This window comes from Phalacrocorax carbo, chromosome 14, assembly GCF_963921805.1.
Source record: "Phalacrocorax carbo chromosome 14, bPhaCar2.1, whole genome shotgun sequence".
NCBI classification, from domain to species: Eukaryota; Metazoa; Chordata; class Aves; order Suliformes; family Phalacrocoracidae; genus Phalacrocorax; species Phalacrocorax carbo.
The window spans coordinates 6,665,917-6,689,064 of NC_087526.1; the positions used below are offsets into that span (position 1 = coordinate 6,665,917).

Below are 23,148 nucleotides of genomic sequence, written 5' to 3' on the forward strand. Positions count from 1 at the left end.
TAAGGCCATACCCTATCTATGCGAGGGGACATCACCCCTTTAGTGCCATAGCACAGCGGGGACAGTTGCTGGGCTGCTCAGATACTGCTGGTGCAAAGCACAGCCAAGCTTCACCATGGGAAGAGGCTCAGCTCACTCCTCGGCTCTATATCGCTGATCACATAGCAATTGCCAAATACTTATTCAAATACTTTGAAATGGCTGACCCTTTAGCAATTTCAAAATTTAGCAGTCTGTCCATACTGTCGTATCAGAGGGCTGTGCAGGGAGGGAAGGAGGTCACAAGGAGGTCATCAGTAAGTCTATCTTTCCACAGCAGCAAACCAAAATTAGTGCCAGTGGTGCAACGTTTAGTGTAGACACTGTGTATTGCCAGTGGGGAGACAACACCAGTGCTCATCACGCCGGCGCTCAGGATGTGGCAGCGGGGTCAGTTACATCCCCGCTGACTAATCAAACAGTAACCACATAAATATGGTTTTCCACTGAACCAATTTTGCCTGTCCCATGCTCTAAAAATTCCCAGGTTGGATGCAAAAGTTTCCCTGGGACATAAGTGTGAGACGAAAACTTGTCAAAACTGCCTGGCTTTGTTTCTTAGTGGCTTAGGGAGTGGGGCGCGAGGCGGGAGGAGGCCAAGCATCCCGGGTCCAGGAGGGAATCAGGCTGTGGTGGGGTGGGGGATGCTGGGCACCGGCAGTGCTCCGCAGCATCCCTGGCTGAAATCCTGCTATTTGTCTAACACAGCTTGTTTTCCCTTTCAGCTGTTTTCTACACTGCTGCAATCCTTGGGCCTGCAGCGGGTTATCTGGTAGGAGGAATGTTTCTAAATATTTATACTGAAATTGGCAGAGAGTAAGTTGCTAAAAAATAATCTTGTTCCTTTTCCTTTATGCTATATGTTTCCTTTGGGGTAAAAAAATAACAACAGTAATCTGGAGAAATGACCTGGTGGCTTGGTGGAAACGTGCCCATGGTGTTTAGCGGTGTTTCTGCAGGGGTGCTGAGGCTGGAAGGGTAGCTTGCATTAGTGCTGTCACTGGAAGAAAATTGCTGACAAACCTGTCAGATTAAATCCCTCCTCGCGCTGCACTGCCTGTGCTAATGAGGCTATGGGCAGCAGGTGAATTTTTTGATTGAGCACCCTAATGAGGCAATGCTACCAGCAGTGCAGCTCGTCCTCCTGGTAATCCAGCCAGGATGCTTAGTCCCTCCTTGCTTCCTAGTGTTTGTCATTTATCTTGCCTCCATACCAGCTTTCTGGCAGATGAGTGGGTTAAAAAGGGGGAGCATGTTTCCAGGGGGTGGAATGGGTTATTTTCACCAGTTTTCTTGCAAAGGGTGGCTCTGGGGTGGACCGAAGATCATAGCAACCCCCAAAGCACAAATGAGATGGAGAGAGGTGAATGTACAAGCCAGAGATTAAAGGAGAATTAAATTATATAGTTTCCAGGGCTTGTTAAGTGCTGTGCTCTCCAGTAAGGCAGGCAGCACTACGGTGTGGCCGGAGGGATGGTGGATGTGGCATCCCTGGCAGATCACCATGGGAGAGGCCAGAGCTTGGTTTCCTCTGCTGACGTCCCCTCCGTGTCCCTCCAACCCCTGCCAACTTCAGCAAGAAGCATGCCAAGCTGTCCTGCTCCGTTTTGAACCACCGCCTCTCTCCCTTGTGTCCTCTTGGCTTTGTTTCTTACAGGATCGACATAGCCCCGGAGAACACGCTGTGGGTGGGGGCATGGTGGATCGGCTTCCTTGGGGCTGGAGCAGCCTCCCTCCTCATCTCCATCCCCATCCTGGGGTACCCCCAGCGCCTCCCAGGTACACGGATCCTCCACAGCTCGAGGGAATCAGGGCTGGGACTGCACAGTACTCACGCTTGCCTGGGGTCTTGCATCCTTATGCACACGTGTAGCCTGGGACACAGGGATAGAGGAGGAGCTTCCAGTGTTTAAATTGTAATTCCTACAAGGATTTCACCTCCGCAGCTTTCCAGCTGCCTGTTTACCTGCTCCTCCCTTGTAGCCGTTGCCGGAGGGAGGGTGTCGCGTTGCGTTTCTCCCCTGCAAATCCACTGCTGTGGTAGCATCTGCATCCCGTGTCTGATATGGTCCTTGTTCCTGTTTGCTTCTTGTTTTCAGGATCCCAGCGGTATATCGTTATGAGGGTGTCAGAGGCTCATCAGCTAAAGGATGGGAGCCACAAAAAAGCATCGGATCCAGACTTCGGGAAAACTGTTAAAGATCTGCCTCGGTGAGAAAACCACCCCGTGCCCTGAGGTTCAGGGACCCCTCCCTAGAAGCGAGAGCAATGGGTCCAAACTGAGCTTGCTTTCTGCTGTGCTAGCTGAAAGGTTTTGCCCGTCTTTAAATATAGCAATGATGCTTTCTTGCAGAGGAGGTTGCAAAGTGCCTGGGTCCTGTCAGCAGCCGGGTGCCCTTGGCAAGTGAGCTGAACTAGAAATTGTGCTGGGGCTTGCATGGGAGAGCAGGGGACAAGTGGCTGGTCCTGTCTGCACGTTTCAGAAGCTCAGGTCCACATATGAAGATCCACCTGCAGTCATATGCAACATGCTGAGTTTCACTGAGAGCGGCTTGGTGCCACCCTTTAGGTGACAGGAGATGCACAGGCGTTGCCATCTCATTCCCTCTCCCCGCAGGCGTTATTTCTTCCTGTCTGCTTGTCTCTGGCCTCACCTGGCCCAACTGGTTGTTGTCCAACATCTCCTCCTCTCCATCCCCTCAGGGCTTTTCTTCCTTTCCTCTATTTTTGCTTGTGTTAGAGCCCTGTTTTGTCCCTTTAGTGAGAAGAGAGAGGTAACAAAACCCCCGACTCCTACAGCTCCATTCCAAATCCAGGGAACGAAACATCCTGCTCTGTAACTTTCAGTTCCTTTTGTCTTTTATTCTTTGTTTCTTTTTTTTTTTTTTTTTTTTTTTTGCCTTTACATCTTCCAGCCACCTTTTATGTGTTACTACTTCTTATCTCTCCTGCAAAGCAGTGACACAGCAGCGTGCTTAATCACAGGGCCGCTGCTTGGCTCTGTAGTGTGGGCGAGCATGCTTGCACCAACGGAGGTTCGGTAGGAAATGGTTTAAAGGGATCCTGGGTGGGAGCAAGCGAGTGGTCTTTTAACCTGGAAATATTTGCTATGGATCTTTGAAATCTTTTATAATTTTTTTTTTTTTGTGTTGAGTTGTATTTAAATGGAGGGCAGGGGGAGAGGTGCTGCTTTATTTACAGCTTGGGTTTAGCTGGTGTGCAAGCCCTGGATGTTGTAGAGGTATCTGGGTATCGAATCCCTCCAGAGCTTGCAGTCAATAAGGGGATTTTTCATTTTTTTATTTCTCCCAGGACTGCTCTTAGGGAGGAGTTTGCATCCATGTGTGGTGGCTGCCCCGTGCAAAGGCAAAATTCAATGTTGCCAAACCCTGTGCCGCTGCCAGCAATTACTTCTGAACTTTAGTTGTGGTGGTGGTGTTTGGGCTGGCGGAGGAGGATTGGAGCGGGTGCTCAGTATGGGAGTTTTCAGCAGCCGTCACTCTGTGTTGTGTCAACGCAACTACTCCCGTTGGTCTGAAATACTTGGACACTTCACAGGAAGTTTACCAGGGGTTGAGGCAGGTTTATGAAGAATATTACATTGAACAGATTTCAACACTGTTATTAAATGGCATTCTTGACCGGGTGCCATTTTCCGAGGTCACAGTTTATTCTCCGCACGGAAATTAAATTCAAAACCTGCATTTAAATAATGATAAAGTTATGACTAAAACCAACACAAACAGGGTAGCAGAGAGGGATGAAATTCAGTGGTAATGCTTTTCTTGCTTATCTGGAACAAAGCTCCCACTGTTTCTCAGTGAAGGCTGTCTGACAGCAGGTATGGAGGCAGTCCTCCTCCGGGACCATCTTCTTTCACCCCTCGTTCCTGAAGAACAAATACCCGAAGGTGGGCAGCTCGTATCAAATAATTCAGATCAGTCCAGACTTTAGTGTGGTTTTCGTTTGAAAGCAAAAACTCAACAGACTTTTGTGTTCCCTGCTTTTGATTAACAAAAGGGAAGTGCCTTAAAGGGTTGCTATTCTGGAAACTTGCATTAAAGAGGAGATCACATCTGTGTGTGCAGCTTTTGGGGACACGTGGACCAGGCTGGAGAGCGAGGCCGAAGGACACTGTTGCTTTTGTTTTAGTAAGCGATCCGATGCTACACATTTTCTTGTAGTACAGACAGTAAGAGTCTCACAAAGATAAGCAGAAATAGCGATGAAATAAAATACTGTTCCATGCCATTGTGTCCTTTCTAAACAAGCTTAATGAATTGCTGTATTCACAGTGCTGCTTAAGAGCAGGAGCTTACAGGAATGCAGCCCATACGGCTTAATCCTTTGCCCTGAAGAGACTTCTGTCTTAGTTCTTGGGTTGAAAAAGCCTGATAAAATAGCATTTTCCATTCTCTGGTTCCTTATGATTGCTCACATGAAATAACCCTTGCTGTCAGCGCAGACGTATCCAAACAGAAGACACGTAAAGCTGCGCCAGGAAAGGAGGCTTTGTCCTAGCAAGCTATGGGACAGAGTCTGTGAGGATCTCTCACTGGTCTGTCAAGCCCTGATCTTCAACACGAGAGGCTATGGGTCAATATTTCCTTCATCCCTCTTGGATTAGGTGGTAGGATGGGGCTTCAGTTTGTCTCATGGCTTTACTACAGCTTCCACGTGTTGTAAAGGGAGGTTGGTTTACATTCCTGTGGGATGTACATACTGCACTCCATTCCCTTGATGGTGGTGACAGCAGGTGTCATTTTGTGCTGGAAAAGTCCCCATTCACGTGCTCTAAGATTACATAAATATCTATCGTTAATGACTCATTAGCTTGTGGCCACACTCTTACAGTCTGGGGCATCCTGGACGTGCAAGTGTTTCTCAGAGGAGCAGGCTCTGATTGTACACGTGGTCCCAACCTACTCAGCAGGACCATTTTATGAGGAAAGAGTACCTGTATGTGCCTATGTCAGTAAAGAATTGCAGGATCAGGCTTTTAGAGATGGTGAGTTTCTTCTCTTGGCAGTGCTGAGCCTCCTGAAATCCCTTTGACTGCAAGAACTGAGAACAGTCAAGACTACTCGGGAGTTACGTGGTTTCTGGGTATGTTTAAAGGCCTACTGCTAGCAATGAAAAGGTCTCTGTTGACTTTGGTAAGGTTTTGTATGCCATAGTTCCTCATGACTATGTTTTCAGTTTATAAACAGATTAAATTGCGTCAATAAATCCATACTCTCAGCACCTCAGCATTTTCCTACCTGCAAGTCTAAGCTGTAACCTTTGGCCAACAGGCATGAAATCACACTAGTGCCAGGGGACAACGCCTCTCTTTTATCTTGAACTGTGAAAAAGTGAAGGCATTTTGTGTTTTCTACATCAGCCACAAGTGTTTTCTCGCTAAGAGATTAGGCTTTGTGCTTTCAAATAAAGCACAGTTGAAAAGATCATTCCTGGAAAATAGTTTAGTAAATTAAACTAATCCCAACAGCTAGACAATAGTTAGTATAAAGCCCCCTGTGATCAAGGTGTATGAATGTGTGGTATTTCTGTGTTTTGGCTTCTTTGTTCTTTTAGTATAATGAAATTCTCCACTTTATGTGGGTAAAGTTGCGTAAGTCTGATGCTAAGCCTCAACACGTCTCTCCCTTGGTTGTATTATAGTAGGTTTTCTCTGATTTCGCTTTTCCTCCAAAGCAGTAGGTGGTAATTGACTGTGCCTTTCAATTCAGCGAGCATCCCACAGAATCCCGGTCGCTGCCATTGCTGCGGGATGGCGTGTTTGTGCCTGTCTCAGAAATGGGATGATCTGTGGTACTGGCCCAGGCTAGGCTCGGGGAAAGCTTGTTACAAAATGCCCCCTGCAAAGCAGTGTCAACCCTCTTAGTCCAATATCCGAGATAGTGAGAGATAATTGAGACCATTCCGTGTGCCTGAGGGTGTTTCTGTGTCTCAGAGATGGAATTGTCGCTGGATCATCTTTCCGCATATAAATGACACATGGCAATTTTTCAGGCATATCTATGTCTCTCTACTAAATCCCAGTAGGTTGAAAATAAAATTTATTTGCTCAACTTGTACATTAAGCTTAAAGTAAAACTGTGCTTAGATTATGGGAGAAAGATTGCTTTCTGTTTTTCAGTGGGATATAAGGTGTCTTGGCGGTGTTCCCTCCATATAGAAGGGGTTGTTTGGTATTTCCCCTGAGCTGCAAAACATCCATGGCTATCAGAGATTGTTATTCTCATAAGGACATGGGTGCACATGAGTAAGTGCGTATGTGAGGATGTAACACAACTTTATTCCCTGCTCTTGATTGAGTCAGGAGTCCCAAGATAACTGCCACCAGGGACTAATAAAACCTTGAAATGATTGAGATTTGGTGAGGAGTATTTCAGTATTGCCCCGTTTAGGAATGCAAAATACTCAGCCTGACCCTAAATGTTGGAAAATTACCACTGAAATCATCCATGCAGAAGTCCTTGGCACCCTGAGAGTGAATTATGTCACACGCAAACACTGCTGGTATCCAGTCCCCATTTTGATCGTGCACATGAGAGAAACAGACCCATCTGGTACCCTCATGAGATCCACAGAGAGGAGTCCCAGATTATTCCCTCCTGTTTAGGCGTTTGGCTGATGTTCCTCAGATTCCCTTGGTGGTTGGCTGTATCCAAGAGGGCTATAAAAGATGGCCAGGGTTAGCACATCTCTTAGGTGCCTGAAGATAGTCAGGACAACACCCAGTAGGAACAAGAGCTGGAGCAGGTTGGCACATGAGAGACATTGTGTATAAAAGGCAGAGTTTGAGGGCAAACTTACTGATCCCCACCTGCAGTGGAGACTCTCTACACAAAGCGCCAACATCTTCTCTGTGCAGGTACTTGGAGAGAGGTGAGGGTATCCTCAGCATCTTTCCTTGGCTGGTAGATCTTGATAAATGTAAGGGGAGAAGCTCACTGCTCTTTCAAACTCCAATTAGGTCCATTTTGTTTTTTTTTTTTCTTTTGAAGAGATGCAGCATGATAGGATGCTGCCTCGCCTTACATGTGGTCCTGCTGACTTGAAGATAGGGGACAGACCTGAAATCAAAATGTGCCACGGTGATTCAGTTTCACTATGTTTGTCCTTCCCAGATCAGTACTGCTGCTTCTGAAGAACCCCACCTTCATCTTCCTCTGCTTAGCGGGAGCGACTGAAGCCACCCTCATTGCTGGGATGTCCACATTTGGACCCAAGTTTCTGGAGTCTCAGTTTAGTTTAAGTGCCTCTGAAGCTGCTACCTTTTTTGGTAAGGAAACCAGCTATTTGCAATGTTTTCCCATTTTGCCTACAAATACAAGTGCACTGTAGTTCATTTAGAGTGGAGACAAACATGCCTTGCAGTTAATTTACGGAGCAGTTATCATCTTTAGCTATTAGATAGGATTGTTTCCTGTTAGCACATCTGTACCGAGTGCATTTTCAGAGCTGTATCTACTGACATCAGGAAGAAATGTGTCACTTCTGTAGCCATCTGTTACCCTCTAGAGGAAAGCAAAATAACTGTAGTCTGTTCCTTCTCGTGCATTACCAGGAAACATTAACTAAATGTTTTCTCTAACAAGGGATGTCTGAACTGGGGGACATATTTTGTCAGCATCCCAAAACTGGGAAGATCCTCAATCAGCTGCCGTACTGTAGACTGAAGAAGTGATGTCCAACAAGCATCAGCGCTCATTATGTGCTCCTCAGTCTGTTTTAAGATCTCTGGATAGGAAAAGCTGCCTTTCCAGGCTCGTGCCTCATTACCTGAGCTGTTATGGAGGACTACCTACTGTAGCAAAGTCCACCGAACTCCCACCAAGCAGCCACACAGCAAACAAGGGGTTATTCTCATGCAGACACACTCCTGTTAATGTATTCAGACATGAAAACTTCTTGCTGACATTTCTGAACTTCCTTGTGTTTTTGTTTCCCTTTTTTTCAGGTTATCTGGTTGTGCCAGCTGGAGGGGGAGGCACGTTCCTGGGAGGATTCCTCGTGAATAAATTTAAACTCCGCTGTTCAGGAATCATCAAATTGTGTTTACTTTGCACAGTGTCGAGTCTGCTGGCTATATTCATTTTTTTTATTCACTGCCCTAACATGCCGATGGCAGGAGTGACCCAGATGTACGAGGGAAGGTAATAACAATCATCCCATCTGTCCTGTTCTGCGTGGCCCTGGTCAGAATAGAAGGATAACTCCAAATATGCGGTGCTGGTGATGGTCATGCGTGAATGTGTTGGTGATGGAAGGTCATGTCCAGTCAGTGTTACAGGCAAATACTGAGGGTAAAACCCAGAATACAGATGTCTTAATTTTTGCATCTAGTTGGAGTTTAGGGAAGAGGCTTCCTCTCTAGTGAGGGAGGGAAGATCAGCAGCACCGGAGTGTGAGATACTCCACTCTTCAGTTGCCTTACCGAGTCCCCCACCTCTATTCAGTGGGATAAACTGGACTAAAAGTGGGAATGTCCTCTCCAAATGGAGATGTCTCACTATGAGCTGGTCACTTAAACTCCCTTTGTAGCTGTGGGGAAGACACAGCTCCAGGCCACAATTTCCAGTTCGTCATTAAAATTGGGTGAGATGAAACCCTTCCCAAGCCTGGCGTTACGCTACTTAGGGATCCACCACATCTCCTAGTGTCCCCATTTCTCCTTTTTCTCTACCCATTTCCTCCTGCAAAAATGCTGTTCATTGTCTCTCCACTGACTGCTCCTGTGCTTCCCTTAGTGCTTTGCCTGGTGGCCATCTAAACCTGACAGCAGCCTGCAACACCAGGTGTGGCTGTCTGCAGGAGATCTACAGCCCCGTCTGTGGGAGCGATGACATTATGTATTACTCTCCCTGCCACGCTGGCTGCAAAGAAGTGTCCGAAAACCTCAGGAATGGCAAGAAGGTATGTCTGAAAACACTGTGTATTAACAAGGTGGTGGAACGTCACCTTTGGAGTGATTTGACTGCCTCTGCAAAAGCATCCACAGGTTTGAGCTTTGCTGGAAATCAGTATAAAAGCCCGGTGCAGGATGGATGCTCTCAGGCACCACCTGGGATGAAGGCAGAAGGCTCCCTGAGGTCACCCTGCTTTGCTTCTTTCAATGTGTCCAACCGGTTTTGCCTCACTCCAGGTCAAACTGTGCTGAAATCTGTGGTAAATCACCCAGGCAGGTGGGGAGCTTTGTAGACACCTAATTACTGTCTCGATGCTTATTTTGGGTCTTCAGCGAACATGAGGCACCTTGTCATCCTTCCAGCATGTTGCTGAGAGACAGGCAAAGGCATAAGAAGGGTTAGGAAGGCATTCATAGTTCAAGGGCTGCCTGGCAAAGTTAATTTCTCTTATTTAATAACCTGCTTTGAAAGAGAGGTGTGTCAAGAATGCGCCTTGATTTCTGCTTTGCTCCACTCTGGGAGTGAAACTGGCTAGCTTCTGCCCTTGCTGAATTTGTTTGTTGGGTTTTTTTAAGCTTTGACTATCACCATGCTCTTCTTGGCAAAGTGCCCACCAGCCTTTCTTTCCCAGGTCTATCACGAGTGTAGCTGTGTTAAGAAAACCCTCCTGCCTGGCCCTGGTGATGCAGAGGCAGGGAAATGCACCTCCTCTTGTGCGAAAAAGCCGCTGCTCCTGTTCTTCATGTTCGTGGTGATCCTCTTCACCTTCCTGAGCAGTATTCCTGCTCTGACTGCCACTTTGCGGTAAGCATGGGATTGCCTCGTCCTCTGCCAGCGCTGCAAGGATCCACCTCTCCGTTTTATCCTGCTGGCTCAAGTCATGGGGAAGGTGTGATAGAAACCACTCTGTTCCTGGCAGCCTGGAGACATTGGGATTAATTCCCTTCCCTGGCAGGCGGGGAAAGCAAACTTTAGTGTTGGTAGCTCATCCTCTGACATTGTGCACCCATGTGTGTCCCAGTTTGCAGCAGTGGTGGGGGCACAATGCACTGGGGTGAACCTCAAGCTCCAGGGGGGATGGAGGTGCCAAGTGTGCTGGACTTGAGTGCATGGTGTTGTGGGGCGGGGAGGTGCTGTGCAGCCTGGCAGCATTTTTAAACAATCCCCTTTTGTTCCTTAGGTGTGTGCCTGACAGGCAAAGGTCATTCGCACTTGGGATCCAGTGGATTGTAGTACGAACACTAGGTATGGAGCCTAATGAATTTGGGCATTGGTATAGTCCATTGGCTTCATGGAACATGTGCCAATCTGTTACCTAAGAATATAACATGTTGGGTTGGAAAAGAAGGGGGTAGGACACATGCTGTTGAAAGGATGATGCTTTCTCTTGTTTGCTGTCATTCAGAAAAATCTAATTCCATTTGCATGTGGTTTGCAAACTGAATGAAGGATTCTGTAACATATCACAGGTGGAGCTGAAGAGCAACATCCAGGCAACATGTCCTTATTTTAAGAAAAAAGGAGCAGAGGCAGTGAAGCTCTTGTGTTTGTCCCTTGGCTGTTGTGCAGTGTGTAGGTCCGGATGGTCAAAGGACTCACTGGACTCTTAGATCTTGAAATTCAATGTATTTTGGGTACCTTGTGTCTCTGGGCACAGCTGTAGATGTTGCAGGATGAGTTTGCGTAATCATGGTAGAAGCAGCGCCTGATGCTTTTCTGCAAGCACCTCGCATCTGGCAAGGCTGGCGCCTAGGTGCTGCGCAAACTGAAGGTCCGCTCTCCCTTCCCACAGGAGGCATCCCTGGCCCCATCGCCTTTGGGTCTATGATCGATAAATCCTGCCTGCTCTGGCAGGACCAGTGCGGCGAGCAAGGCTCTTGCTACATTTACCAGAACTCAGCCATGAGCCGATACACCCTCATCGCTGGACTGGTCTACAAGGTGATGCTGCCTGTTAACTTCACTCTCTGGTAAAGCGAGCAGGGGACAGCGTTTTGCTCTGGGAGAGAATCTGACAAAATTTGGTTGTCCTGATCTGCCCCCGCCCCCCCCAAACCCAAATTAGACCTTCACACTAGAAATGTTCTCAGGGAAGGCAAAAGCTCCATTTGCTTATCGCCAGGTGATGGTGCTCCAGGCACCATCATTCTCTTAAATTCCCATTATTTTCTAGGCTTACAGCTTCTGTTGCACCATATGAAATATCTCCTCTTCTCCCAACAGTTACCAAAGTGATTTTTTGCTAGAACCTGAGTAAAATATATAACTGCAGTGTGTTAGTGAGAGTGAGGGATGGCATTGTGAGCAGGCTGTAAATAACTATTCCCTGATCACTGCTAGAAAATAAGAGAGCTTAGCTGTGTGTTTCTTATTTATTAGCTAAAACACCATAATTCTAACAGCTCCCAAACAAGCACTTGCCCTGGATAGTGGTGTTTAGCAGTTGCTGTGATAAAGAGGCTTTCAAAACCCTTCCAGCAAATGGCTCAGGCGGTGTTGGTCCACACAGCACTGTGCTCCGAGTGTCTGTGTGGGGCTGAACAGCTTTCCAAATTCTCACTGTCCCATTGCTATGGGCCTGGCTAAATTCAGATTTTTTTATCCCTTCTGGCTCTGTGCACTGGTCTGCTGCCCAGGCTGGCCTTCAGCATCATCTCCTTCCCAAAGCTTGGTCAGCAAATCTCATCCAAAATGAGGGCTGGGTGCCTGGTTTTGGGTGTTGCAGAGAGTAACGGGATGTCTTCATGGCTGCAGGTGCTTGGGACGACCTTCTTTATAGTCGCCTGTTTACTCTACAAACCCCCGCCACCAGAGTCGGCTCCAGGCAGCTCAGGTGCATCCGAAAACGGCAACTGTGACCTCCAGGAACACAAGCCTTCGCTGCCGGCTGAAGAGGATATATAGTGCTGTACGCGTGGAAGTGACTTTCTCAATCTCAAGAATATGATGAGAAGACATTATGCAGTCCCTAGGGGGTTTTAAATTAATAGTAACGTTATCACTTTTTTAGTTCAAGAGAAATAATTTAATTAACCGCTGGTGTGCTTGCTATTTTCTTAACAGCAGAAGCACATTTAAAAATGTTCTCTGACGCCATATGCAGTTATTTAATTTTATTTAAAGAAAGGGCTACCATAGCTTTTTTTTATGTCTGTGACAAGCAAGGACCACATTCTCCAGTCGTGGATATAAGCACCAGTAACTCCAATGGAGCATGTGGGGTTTAAACCACCGGAGGATCTGGTCCCTAATATCTGAATTATAAAGCCAACTGTAGCAAAACTTCTGTTGAGAGTTCCTAAGCCTGAAAAGAGCCCCGCTGTCCTGCAGTCTGTGTTGCAAAGATGACAACTGGCCCTTAAACTACTGTGTTGAAAGCAGGTGGCCCCAGCAGTGTCCTCCTCCTTCCTGTGACCCACAGCATCACTCCTTTTGTTCAGGAGCAGGTTATCTAATTATGGAAATTCATATTACTGTGCAATGGGAGATAGGGTTGAGAGATTTGTCTAGCAAATTCATCAGTACACTAGAGGCAGCCTTTCCCGAGAGCTGCCGAGCACTGTACATTCACTGCCTCATTTCGTTGCAGGGTTTACACCGTGGTGACACTTCTTTTTTTTTTTTTTTCTTGTGCTGTTTAAGGGTGATGCCTTTTGTAATGTCCTGTGCAAAACTTGAACTTACTTTCTGCTATTTCTTGGGTGCAGAAAGACATGACAGAGATCTATGCAATGCTTCACTTCAGTTGTTCTGTAAATACATTGTGTTTGGGTAGATGAGAAAGGTCAGAATGAATTTAATTTGTCTCTAGACTGCTAGCTTAAGGGATAGCTTGCCCTAATGGCAGGCTGCCTCGTGCAGACGGGATGCTGACTTGTAACTGGGCTGCTTGCAAGTAGAGAGCAGCGTTTCCCAAATGACCTTTGAATGTGCACGTGCAATATTGACCAGGACCTTTCTGAGGGGGATATGTGGAATTTGGATGGGCGTATGTCTGGCTTTCCTCTCAACCCAGACTAGGCGAGGTTAGTGCTTAGTCTGCCTGTATTTGCACAGCCGCACAATCCAGGTACAGCTCCAGGGGAGGGCTGTGGCCGGCCCCTGGAGTCCTACACTGTATAAACTCTGTTCTTGGGGACGGCTACCTGCTGAGCTGCAAAACTGGCGCTCCTGTTGTGCCAGCTGCTACTTAGAATGACTTCCTTTTTTGTATATTTTATGTATGCTTTCATAAATGGACGCATGATGGGCGTTTCTTCCCTTTGTTAGCAAAGGACCAACTCTCAGAGTGGGGGTGAAGCTGTTACTGTTCTGGACAGGGATGGTGGCACTGGGAGCAAAGTCGATGTTCAGGTCAATGGCAGTCAAGAAAGCAGCTTCTTCTATTCACAGATCCCTTTCCACCAAAGCCACGTAGTGACCTTCCTGCTCCCAAAGCCCTTGTTTCACAGCCTCTGTCAAGCACTGGGAGAGACTTTTGAGCATCTCCCATAACTGCTGGAAAAACTAGAAATGCTAAGGGTGAGATGGAGGGTGGCTTTTGGCTGCTTGAACACGGGCAGCTGGTGCAGCTTGGATGGGGCACAGCATGCAGGAGAGCCCTGTTTTTCCAGGGAGGCAGGATTAGACCCATGGATGCAGGTGTTAACCTCGACACCACCCAAACACCAAAGGCTTCTTCACAACCTCCACCTGTGTTTGGAGCCACCTGCAAACACAAGCCTGTCTCCAGGCCTTGCCCAGCAATTGCCCTTCCCAGCTCACAGACACTTTGGGTACAGGTAGGGATCTTAGATGGGGGAAATGCATGAATGTATTTTGGGAACATATTTTATATATGATGTATTTATGAAAGGTAGAAGCTTTTCTTTGTGTGTGTATATATATATATGGATATTGCAATGCAATTCTAGTGTTTATAAAATGAGCTTTACCCAAGTGTGGTGTTTCCAGAGCAAAAGAGAAAAGCTCATGGGATTCTGGGCATTTATTATGTTGCTGTGGGACTGGTAAGTCACGGATTTAAGTCAGCATCAACAAAGCGTTCCTGTTCCATAAACAGGTTAGGTAGGTGTACAGGTAACTTTAAATATTTGAAAGTATGTTCTCCAGTCTCATACAAAGTATGATATTACTATAAAAGCATAGAAATGTAATCGCTTTTTCACAGGTACTTGTGTGCCTGTTTTTCATCAGTCGTCACCCTTTCCCAACTGCTGTTCTCGGCAGAGGTGAGCTGGATCCACGCTGCCTGGGAGGCACGTGCCGCAGAGCCTCCTGCTAACGGGGTCAGGGCCACCCCATGGGGGTCCAGGCTTCACTGCAGGTCATCGTGGTGTCTCCAAGGAGGAGACTTTGGATTTAGGTTTGTGCTTAAATCACAGAGTTAATTAGCCCCTTGCAGATACAGGAGCTGCAGGCAGCATCGTCTGACTGGTGGGACAGCAGGTGACATTGAGACCCTGTGGGTTGCTGTCTCCTACTGACTTACCCTCTCCTCCTGAGACAGAGGATAATTGCTTTTGAAGGCTAAATGAGGTTTTTTTTATTGCTGGGGAAAAACAAAGAGGGCAAGATAATACCTTCATTGCCCTCCTTCATCCACAGACCAACCCTGTTAAAGCTATGGAGTTTCTCCCAGACCTACAATACGTAAAAGAGCTGAAAGTCCTGTGTCACCTGGGGTTTGCTTAAGGGGTGATTCATGCTGTTAAAGAATACAAACAAGCAGTGGTTTGTATTAAGGAAAAGCCACAGGGAAGTAAAACAAATGAGCACCCAGAAGGGAGCCCGAGGAGGAAGAAAGGAACAGTATTTATTGTATACAAAACCCCAGGCAGTCAATGAGCCATTTTTCTTTAGTGAACAGTTTGTTTAGAAGCTTCCTGGAGGTTTTAAAATGACAGCTAATAAAAGCTTTGAGTGTGATACACGGGTGGTTTTGCAGCGCTTCCTACCCATTTCCTGCTGCCATGGCCTCGCTTCGACGCCCGGGTGTGCAGAAGAGCCTCGACGCCTCCCCACGCCGGCAGCTGCACCCCCCGGCTTCCCGTGCTCCCTCCCTTCGTTTCTTGCCACGGATGGGAACGGGAGCAAATACTGATAAAACACTTTTTATACTTATACCAATATAATTCAGGAGAGAAAAAACCCAGCTGATTGGCACGTTTCGATTGCATCAAAAGAAAGAAACTCCCTTCTTTCAGGGGTCCACAGACCATTTCCCTGATGTCGGGGTCGGGGTTTTGCGTGGGGCGCGGGTGGGGACCGTGGCCGCGGTGCCACTAGATGGCAATGGAGGCGGCAGCACGGCGGTGGCTTGTCCCAGCATCTCTGTGCTGGTTGAGAGCAAGTTCTTGTTGCTTTAGAGAAAGGAGAAAGGCACACCAGTGCACTGGATTCCAGATTTGTACTGGCAAACCCGCAAATAGATTTTATAAGATCTAAATAAGGTCCAAGGTAAATTACTAGCATCTAGAAACATCTTTCCAGGGACAATAGATATCCTTTGTAATCAGAAAGGGATGCAGCAGGTGAGGGTCCAAACAGACCAGCTTATTTTTATGAAAGTTGATAAATTCTCATTTGAAGCCTTCCCTTCCCGAGCAGGGATGGAGAGCTCTGAGCTGCCAATCCAAAGGCAGTTTCCCTCTTTGTATTTTCCCTTCTTGACTTTCTTCTTCCCCCAAATGGGATCATTGCAATTGCTATTAGCCTGAGCCTTTCGCCTTGCCCTGAGTGAGATGAAGATAAATCCCCCAACTCCACTTCCCAAAGCAGCACCAACCCTTCTCTGCGGTGCGTGGCTCAGCTTTGCATTTAAAACAAAAAGATTGTCTACCTATGTTTGGAGGGTAGCCCATGCTGCTTCCCCTTCACCTTCAGGTGCTGTTGTTGCTGTGTGGTCACTAAGCTGGAATTAAAAAGTGAGCGGGGTTTAGGGGGTGAAGAGCTAGCTAAGGGGTGCCAGCCCCTGAGTGCTGGGGCATGCCCTGGCTCAGAGGCTGGCGCTGTGCAGCGCCTTCCCCGGTAAAGCTTTGGGCGGTGGAGCTGCTGGGCTTTTTGGAAAACATCACTTGCAAAGAGTTAACGGATGGTGAAGGGGAGGGGAGTAAAGGCTGTGATAGGGGAGCGGTGAAGACATCTCTGCCTTGCCACAAGCTGGCAGAGGGGGTACGTGGCATCACCAGAGCAATCTGGGTGATGCAAAGATGGATTCACGGGTGATTTCCTAGCTGCTTCTCCCCATAGCAAAATTTTTCCTTGGCTAGCCAAGACCAAGCGGCGTTATTCTGCCCATGCAGTGTTCGACTTCTCAGGTCTGACTCTCTTCTTGCTTAGGACAGAAATTGTTTTGACTGAAGTCAACTAAGCAACACGGAGCAAGGAAGAGAAGTGAAAAAAATAGTTAAACTACAGGAGGATGAAATCTTTACATCCCCACAGGAGAGCCTTGTTTGTTTTAGTTGCGCAGAAAAGCCTACCTGTGTTTTCCTGCGGTTACAAAGGATGCTTGTTTGGGAGCACAGCAATAACCTCAGAGTGCTCTGGTCCAGCTGAACTCAGTGGAAAACCTTTTATTGAGCCCAGTGGGCTCTGGATCAGGTCATAATTAATAACTTCTCTAGCTTGCTTTAAAACCAAACACCAGTAAAGAAGAGTGGCAGATTAAAGGAAATGCATGAGTTTTACCAGCCTGGGCAGACTCAGTCCAGCAAGTGTGGTGGTGGCCTAGAGGTGTGTGGGGTGGCTGTGGGTCTGCTGTGGGAACAGCACTGGATCTCTGCTGAACAGTTCAAAGGGGTCGAGGGAGCAGAATGTGCTGGCATTTTCTGTGGCTGAGATAATGTCCTCTGCAACAGAATAAATGCCAAAATTTTCTTGTGTTTCTTGCAAGTTTTCATATTGACCTGCACAAAGCAATTTTAGAAGACAAAATGAGACCATTCTCCCTTGAATGAGGTGCTACTTTTCTTCTCCAGCCAGTGACCCTCTGTCCAATTTCCTAGAGACACGTAGAAGACTAAATCTCATGTTAAATTAAGGATTTCAGTTGTATTACATCTTGCCTGAGAAACCTCCTAAAAGTATATACAGTGGGATGAGTCCACCAAGAACTCTCATTACAGACCTACCCTTCCAGTAAGGGTGAAGCAGAGCTACTATAAAATTAATATCTCAGTAGTTCAGTGAAACACTAATGCACTAGTAACTATAGAAACTGTAGCTCTCGACATGAATGTTCGACATACTAATGTGCCCTGGTTCAAACTAATGAGAAAAATGTGATCTCTTAGTATTCTAGCAATCTGGTTTAAAAATACAAAATCTGTTCCAAGAGGAGCAATGCTTTGAAAGTCAATGAAATCAGAAATTCTTACCTCAGCAGAGGTAAGAATTAAAAATCATGAGGTATCTGAGCCTTTATGGCATTACAGATAAAATCTGCCCAGTAGTTGTCACCTAAGCAGTATCTATGAAAAATGTTTTTAATAGGAAAAGTAAACTACCTGTTATCTTTGCATGCCTTCCTTCCTAAGGATGGATTGGCGATGGATTTGCCTTGGGAGATGCAGACACTAATTTTTGTTTTACTCTGGGGGGGGGGGAGCGATATGGTTGAGGTCAATGCACCAAAAAATGTGGATTATAACTTAACTATAGTGTGCAACTAACTTCCTTCACCGAGCAATACGTCTGTAGCAGCTCAAGAGCAGGTGGTGGCCCTCGCCGTCTGCACCACTCGCTGAAGGCAGCAGTCAAGTGAGCCAGGTTAAACTGTGCCCCTTTGCCATTGCTAGCAGAGAGCTGGCATTGGATGGAAATGGCGTGAATTATGCTGAAACATTTAGACTCAGAGCAAGATGTTGTTGGGCACTGTTAAGTTTGTGCTTTTTTACATCAGTCAGGATTAATCGGGGGCTGTCCATCTGCTTTTTAAAGACTCACTGCTCCCTGTGCAGAAGAGTGGCTCCTGAGAAACAGCCCGAGCTGCTGAAGAAACCCAGTCTGGGGCTTTCTGATGTGTGGTTAATGTTTCTTTAACAATATGTTAAAACTTGATTTTCCTCTTTTTTTACACGATAATCCACAATTCCCAACCAGCAAGTTGGGAAGATTATTTGGGTTTTGTGCAATCCTTTTAACGCTTCGTTTGGATCTGCTCTAGGAACGTTCCCTTGTTAAAACATTGCAGCATATTTCTTTCATTTTCTCTCTACACTGGGGAGCTGGGCACGAAGCAGTGTGTTACCTGTGTCTGTGTAAATCAGATAACTGAGGGGAAAATTGCTGAAGAATCAGGACAGTTTATCAATGTTTTTCAGGGATCCCGCACCTTGTAGGTCAGTATTATTCTGGTCTTGTGAGCGTTTCTGGCATATTATCTACTCCTTGTTTTGCTCTGAATCAAATGATGATCCTCTTCTCTTAGAGATAAGCCTCATCTCATTTTTTCATAGTCCTGTTATTATCATTGAGATCTCGGTAGCCCTGTGTGGGATGGCTCACGGGAATGCCCAGCTGTGTTTTACATTCCTTGTGAATCCTGTGGACACTCGAGAAGCAGGAGAGCATCTGGTCCTCCCGAGATTCACCCCAAACAACGTGCTCCAGTTCTGTGGGTGCTGGGGCTCGGGGGAGTCCCTGCTGCAGCCCAGAGCAGACTGATGAGCCCCTGAACATCTGCCTTCAGCCTCAAAAATTTAAAAGCTGTAGGAAGAACTAGAAATCTTTCCACATCACTCCCACAGTGCTCTCCTGCCTGGCCCCAGGGTGGGCATGGGGGGGGGGGGGGGGGCTGTGGCATGACCCAGCTGCTCTCTGCCCTGGGGGTGCCTGGGGAAATACCTCCCTCCGGAGCACCCTGGAGGCAGATGGGTGGTGCTCCTTGGGAGGCACAAGCTGGAGAGATGGAAGGGAAAAAAAGTGGCTGTACTCATGTTTTGCTAATCTAATTAGGCAAAAGAAACATCATTAATGCTCTGCATGTCTAATTGATTAACATTCCCACTAAGCACAAGGTTGCTCTCATTAGCGGATCTGCGAATGCCTCTTTGCCTGAAGTTGCAAATATGTTGTGTATTTAGAAGGTGCATCTCATTTATGTCTTTGTAAAATACTTAGCATTTTTATCTGACTATTAGTGATGAGGGGAAATGGAGGAGATAGGAGAAAAGCCCGAAGTACAGAATAAGCAGAGGGTCTTGGGAAGTGAGGGAATGTCATTTGTTGTGCCTCAGCAGCAGTAAAAGCGAGCAAGAATTTTTTTTTCCTATCTCATAACAATTGTAAAGATTTTTTCCATTCTGCGTGGAAAAATATATTCATCTTTGGGGATTCAGTGATCTGAAAACTTGGAAACACACAACTATCTCATCCAAACTAATCAGATTTCTAAATTTTCGTTTTGCATTTCTTTTTTTTTTTTTGTTTCATAAATATCTAAATGAAAATTTATTTTGTGCCTAAACCAGGAATTCGAGGTTCAAAGAAGGATAAGTGTGACAATATTTATGACTCTTGCTGAAGTCTAAAACATGGGTGCCTGCAGCGCCAGGCTGCCCTCCTCTGTGCTGGCAGAGCAGTGGGTATTCCTGGGGCATGACTCATCTTGGGCAAAGCCCAGTGTCAAAATGAATTTCTGCCATAGCATGGGATGACCAGCGTCCTAGGAATGCCCTTTTTTTTTTTTTCCCCACTGGCTGTGGAGAGGACTGGTTCACATGCAGATTTCTACATTGCAGAGATCTAATTTTGATGGGAAATAACCCCAGCCATTCCACAGTGCTGTTGGGTGCCTTTTCTACCTTGGAGCAGAGAGCATTGATGCCACCCCATCCCATCCCGTGGTTTATTTGGAGTCCGTGCCAGCAGACGGCAGGAGTGGCGGCCACAGCCATCCCTGTTTTGCACATTTCCTTGTCCCCAGTCACAGCTGAGCCCCTCTAGCTGGGCAGACTGTTACTAGACAGCAGATTAATCAGATTGCGATACCATTGATATTTGATAATAACCCCAACTTTTCTTTCTTGATGTCTTTTCCACCATCATTTTCATGGATGCCAAATGCAGAGGCAATGGGGGAATTTGATGCAGGTTCCCCAAATGCTCCTTGCTACCACCAGTGGGCTCTGCCCTGCCTGTCCCAGAGATGAATTACAGAATCACAGAATCATAGACTGGTTTGGGTTGGAAGGGACCTTTAGAGGCCATCTGGTCCAACCCCGCTGCAGTGAGCAGGGACATCTTCAGCTAGATCAGGCTGCTCAGAGCCCCGTCATGACCCGGCATGTTTCCAGGGATGGGGCATCCACAACCTCTGGGCAAACAGGGCCAGTGTTGTACCACCCTCATCATAAAAAAAATTTATTCCTTATATCTAGTTTGAATCTACCTTCTTTTAGTTGAAAACCATGACCCCTTGTCCTACCCTGTGAAGCCTTTGCCACAGCCCAGATGCCCCGTGCAGGGCCTGTCACACACTGACCAGAGCGATTTCCCAGGATTCAGCAGCTGCTGAAGTGTAGGAATATAAATACATTTAGATCATCAAATTATTCCTTTTGCAAGAGACAAAATGCAAATTCTGGACGCATTTTTCCCTTTTCCTTGTCCTGCCAGTGGGATGAGAGTGGTTGTTATAAAAATATGAAGAGTTTCAGGCTTTCTTAGGGAATATACCTATAAATAAGTTTAGTATTAGATGGGTCTAAACTTGCAGGTGGGCAGCCCTGTCACCCAGAGGACTGTAGCCACATCTACCTGGTCCATTTATCCCCAGCAGCAACAAACACTCTACAAGTTACACATAGCCCATCTGAGCCTAGTCAGGGCAAATAAAAGCCCAGGATGAGGCCAGCAATACAAAAACCTCCATAAGCATAGCATGGGCATTGCCGTCCCTCATCATGTTCGGTCTCGTCCCTGGGAGTGGTGACAAATCCTGTGTGAATCTGGGTCATGCCAGGACAGTGAAAAATGAGCGGCACAGACTGTGAGTGCTTCAGCTTTTACCCACCGCCAGCCCCTCTTCAGGTTGTGAAAAATGGTTTTATTGTTCAGGAATGTACATTTAAAAAATTGCAAAGGAGTTTAATGCTTTTATGCTCACTTCCAACATAATAGGAATTTTGTTTCTCTTTCTTTGAGGGAGAAAAGAAAAAGTTACTTCCCAGAAGCATTTGCAAATAATTGTATTTACAGAATTATTTTTGCATTCATTGGCTCTCAGGGGAAGCAGTGGGAAAGGCACCAGCACTGGGTATGTTGTGATCTGACTCACAGATAAAGGGCTCAATGGATTCACTTTCCAGACTGCTCTATTTTAGTTTGTCATTTGTTTAGTTTTTCCCTTTCATTTTGCACATTTCCTCTTAAACGCCTTCCTTCCTGGCATCGCCTGTGCTTTTCATTTCAGCGGGAGAGATAAACCAAAGGTTCAACAGGTTAAAGATCCTGTTGCAAACCCTGCCCGTGCCAGTAGGCAGATGCATGTTATTAAAGTTTATACTTTCTTTTTTCTGGCTGCTCATGCCCAAAGCGATGGAGCTCACCACAGTGAAACCCAGAGCTGGGAAAATGATTTTCCTTCCTTGATAAGGAGCATAGTTAGCGCGTTAGGAGACGGGGACAGACGACTTTCAAGCAGCAGCTTTGGGAAGTGCTTTATTAACCCTCCTCTTCTGAGCAGCTGCCCTGGGGGGGTCTCTCCCATCCCCGTCCCCTCCTGTCGCCTCTCCATAGCTGCGAGGCTCAGCCTGCAACGGGTGATCCCCAGTGCTGTATTAAAACAGACAAATTGCCTTTATGTCTCTGCAACTCAGGAGAAAGCACAACATCCCAGACCTGAAGGTTCAGTTCTTTTAAAACACATCTTTTTGTGTCTTTTCAGCCTAAAACAGAGCTTCTGCGGATTTGGGGGTTCCTGCCTGCATATATACCAGCCTTGTTTTTTAAAGAAACACCATCTTAGCTTATCCCACCCAGGATAACAGCAAATCCTATACCTCTTGAGAGCTTTAGTTACCAGCTTTCATGGAATTCTTATACAAATCCTGTCGGTAGATTAAAACCTGGCCTGAGCAGCTTATACCCCCAGTGCTGGGTGGCCAGTGCCCCTGGTCCTGGAGTGCAGAGCATCCCTCATGTAGCCTGAGGTGGGGGACAACCCTCCCCAAGCATCTGCCACTCTCACAGCACAAAGGAGGGCACTAGCTCTCGCCTTTACCTTCCTGAAATCACTAAAGAAAGGAGGCAGGCGGGAGGTTTCCATCATCCCCTGGATTTGCTCAGCAGCAGGAATAATTACCATGACAACGTGATTTTCTGTGTGCTCTATTAAGCCAGCCTTGGGGGTCACGGTCCCCACGAGGGCTTGGGTGTCCCAAAGGTCTTCTGTCATGTCTTCCAGCCCTTCTGGGGACATCTCGGATACCATGGGCTGGGGGGTCCAAAGCAGCTCACGCTATATGTTCAGGGACCTGAATCCTTCCTCAAATGTCAGCCTCTCGGAAATTTCACACTGCAAAAATCCACCTTGCTTCCCCCCTGGCAGTAGTTTTTCGCTTTATATTGTGCGTTGCAAGAACTATGAGCAGGAATATACATACACATGTAGAGAGAAAAAAAGAAACGCTTTAAATGAAAGATCAAGTTATGAATTAAAGATAATGGAACTGTAATTACTGTAGAAACCAACAGAGAGCATGCAAATGCTGAAATGGATTAAGCAGGAAGCACTCACTGAGCAGTGCCACGTTTGCTTCCGTAATATCCTGTTTATGGAGATAAATCTAAATACCATAGCTAGTTTTAAAAGAGCAACATTTAACGTCCCCTATGCCAATGTTTTGATTTAGGCTTTTCTTAAAGTGCCAGATGTAATTAAAGCTCCTAAACAGCTGTTAGAAGTGGTGAAAATACAGCCTTTCCTACCTGCAGCCGATTGAAGGGTATAACTGAAAGCAGGCAATTAATTAGACACCAGAGAAAGAGATCATTCATGTTAACCTTTTCTCTGTGCACTGCTCTGACAACGGTAATGTTACGGCCTTTCCTTACCTTTCTGTGCTCTCAGGCATTCTCCTTTTCACTGCCTGAAGCTTTTTTTCCTTTACAAACCTTAAGGCATGAAGTTCAGACAGCGCAGTCATGAGTATCTCTGTGGGTAAATGCATCTTGTGTAGCCCCA

General features: G+C 46.5%; 1 protein-coding gene across 1 annotated transcript in view; it reads left to right on the forward strand.

The window, feature by feature from the left end:
- Positions 1 to 14,944, forward strand: part of SLCO4A1 (solute carrier organic anion transporter family member 4A1) — a 29,398-nt gene extending 14,454 nt beyond the window's left edge. The window contains exons 3-12 of the mRNA XM_064465378.1: positions 765 to 855; positions 1,697 to 1,818; positions 2,139 to 2,250; positions 7,176 to 7,330; positions 8,009 to 8,204; positions 8,799 to 8,964; positions 9,589 to 9,761; positions 10,138 to 10,202; positions 10,750 to 10,898; positions 11,712 to 14,944. Of these exons, the coding sequence (XP_064321448.1) occupies positions 765 to 855; positions 1,697 to 1,818; positions 2,139 to 2,250; positions 7,176 to 7,330; positions 8,009 to 8,204; positions 8,799 to 8,964; positions 9,589 to 9,761; positions 10,138 to 10,202; positions 10,750 to 10,898; positions 11,712 to 11,861 (1,379 nt within the window). The 3' untranslated portion in view covers positions 11,862 to 14,944. The remainder of the gene's footprint in view (positions 1 to 764; positions 856 to 1,696; positions 1,819 to 2,138; positions 2,251 to 7,175; positions 7,331 to 8,008; positions 8,205 to 8,798; positions 8,965 to 9,588; positions 9,762 to 10,137; positions 10,203 to 10,749; positions 10,899 to 11,711) is intronic.
- The last annotated feature ends 8,204 nt before the right edge of the window (positions 14,945 to 23,148 follow it).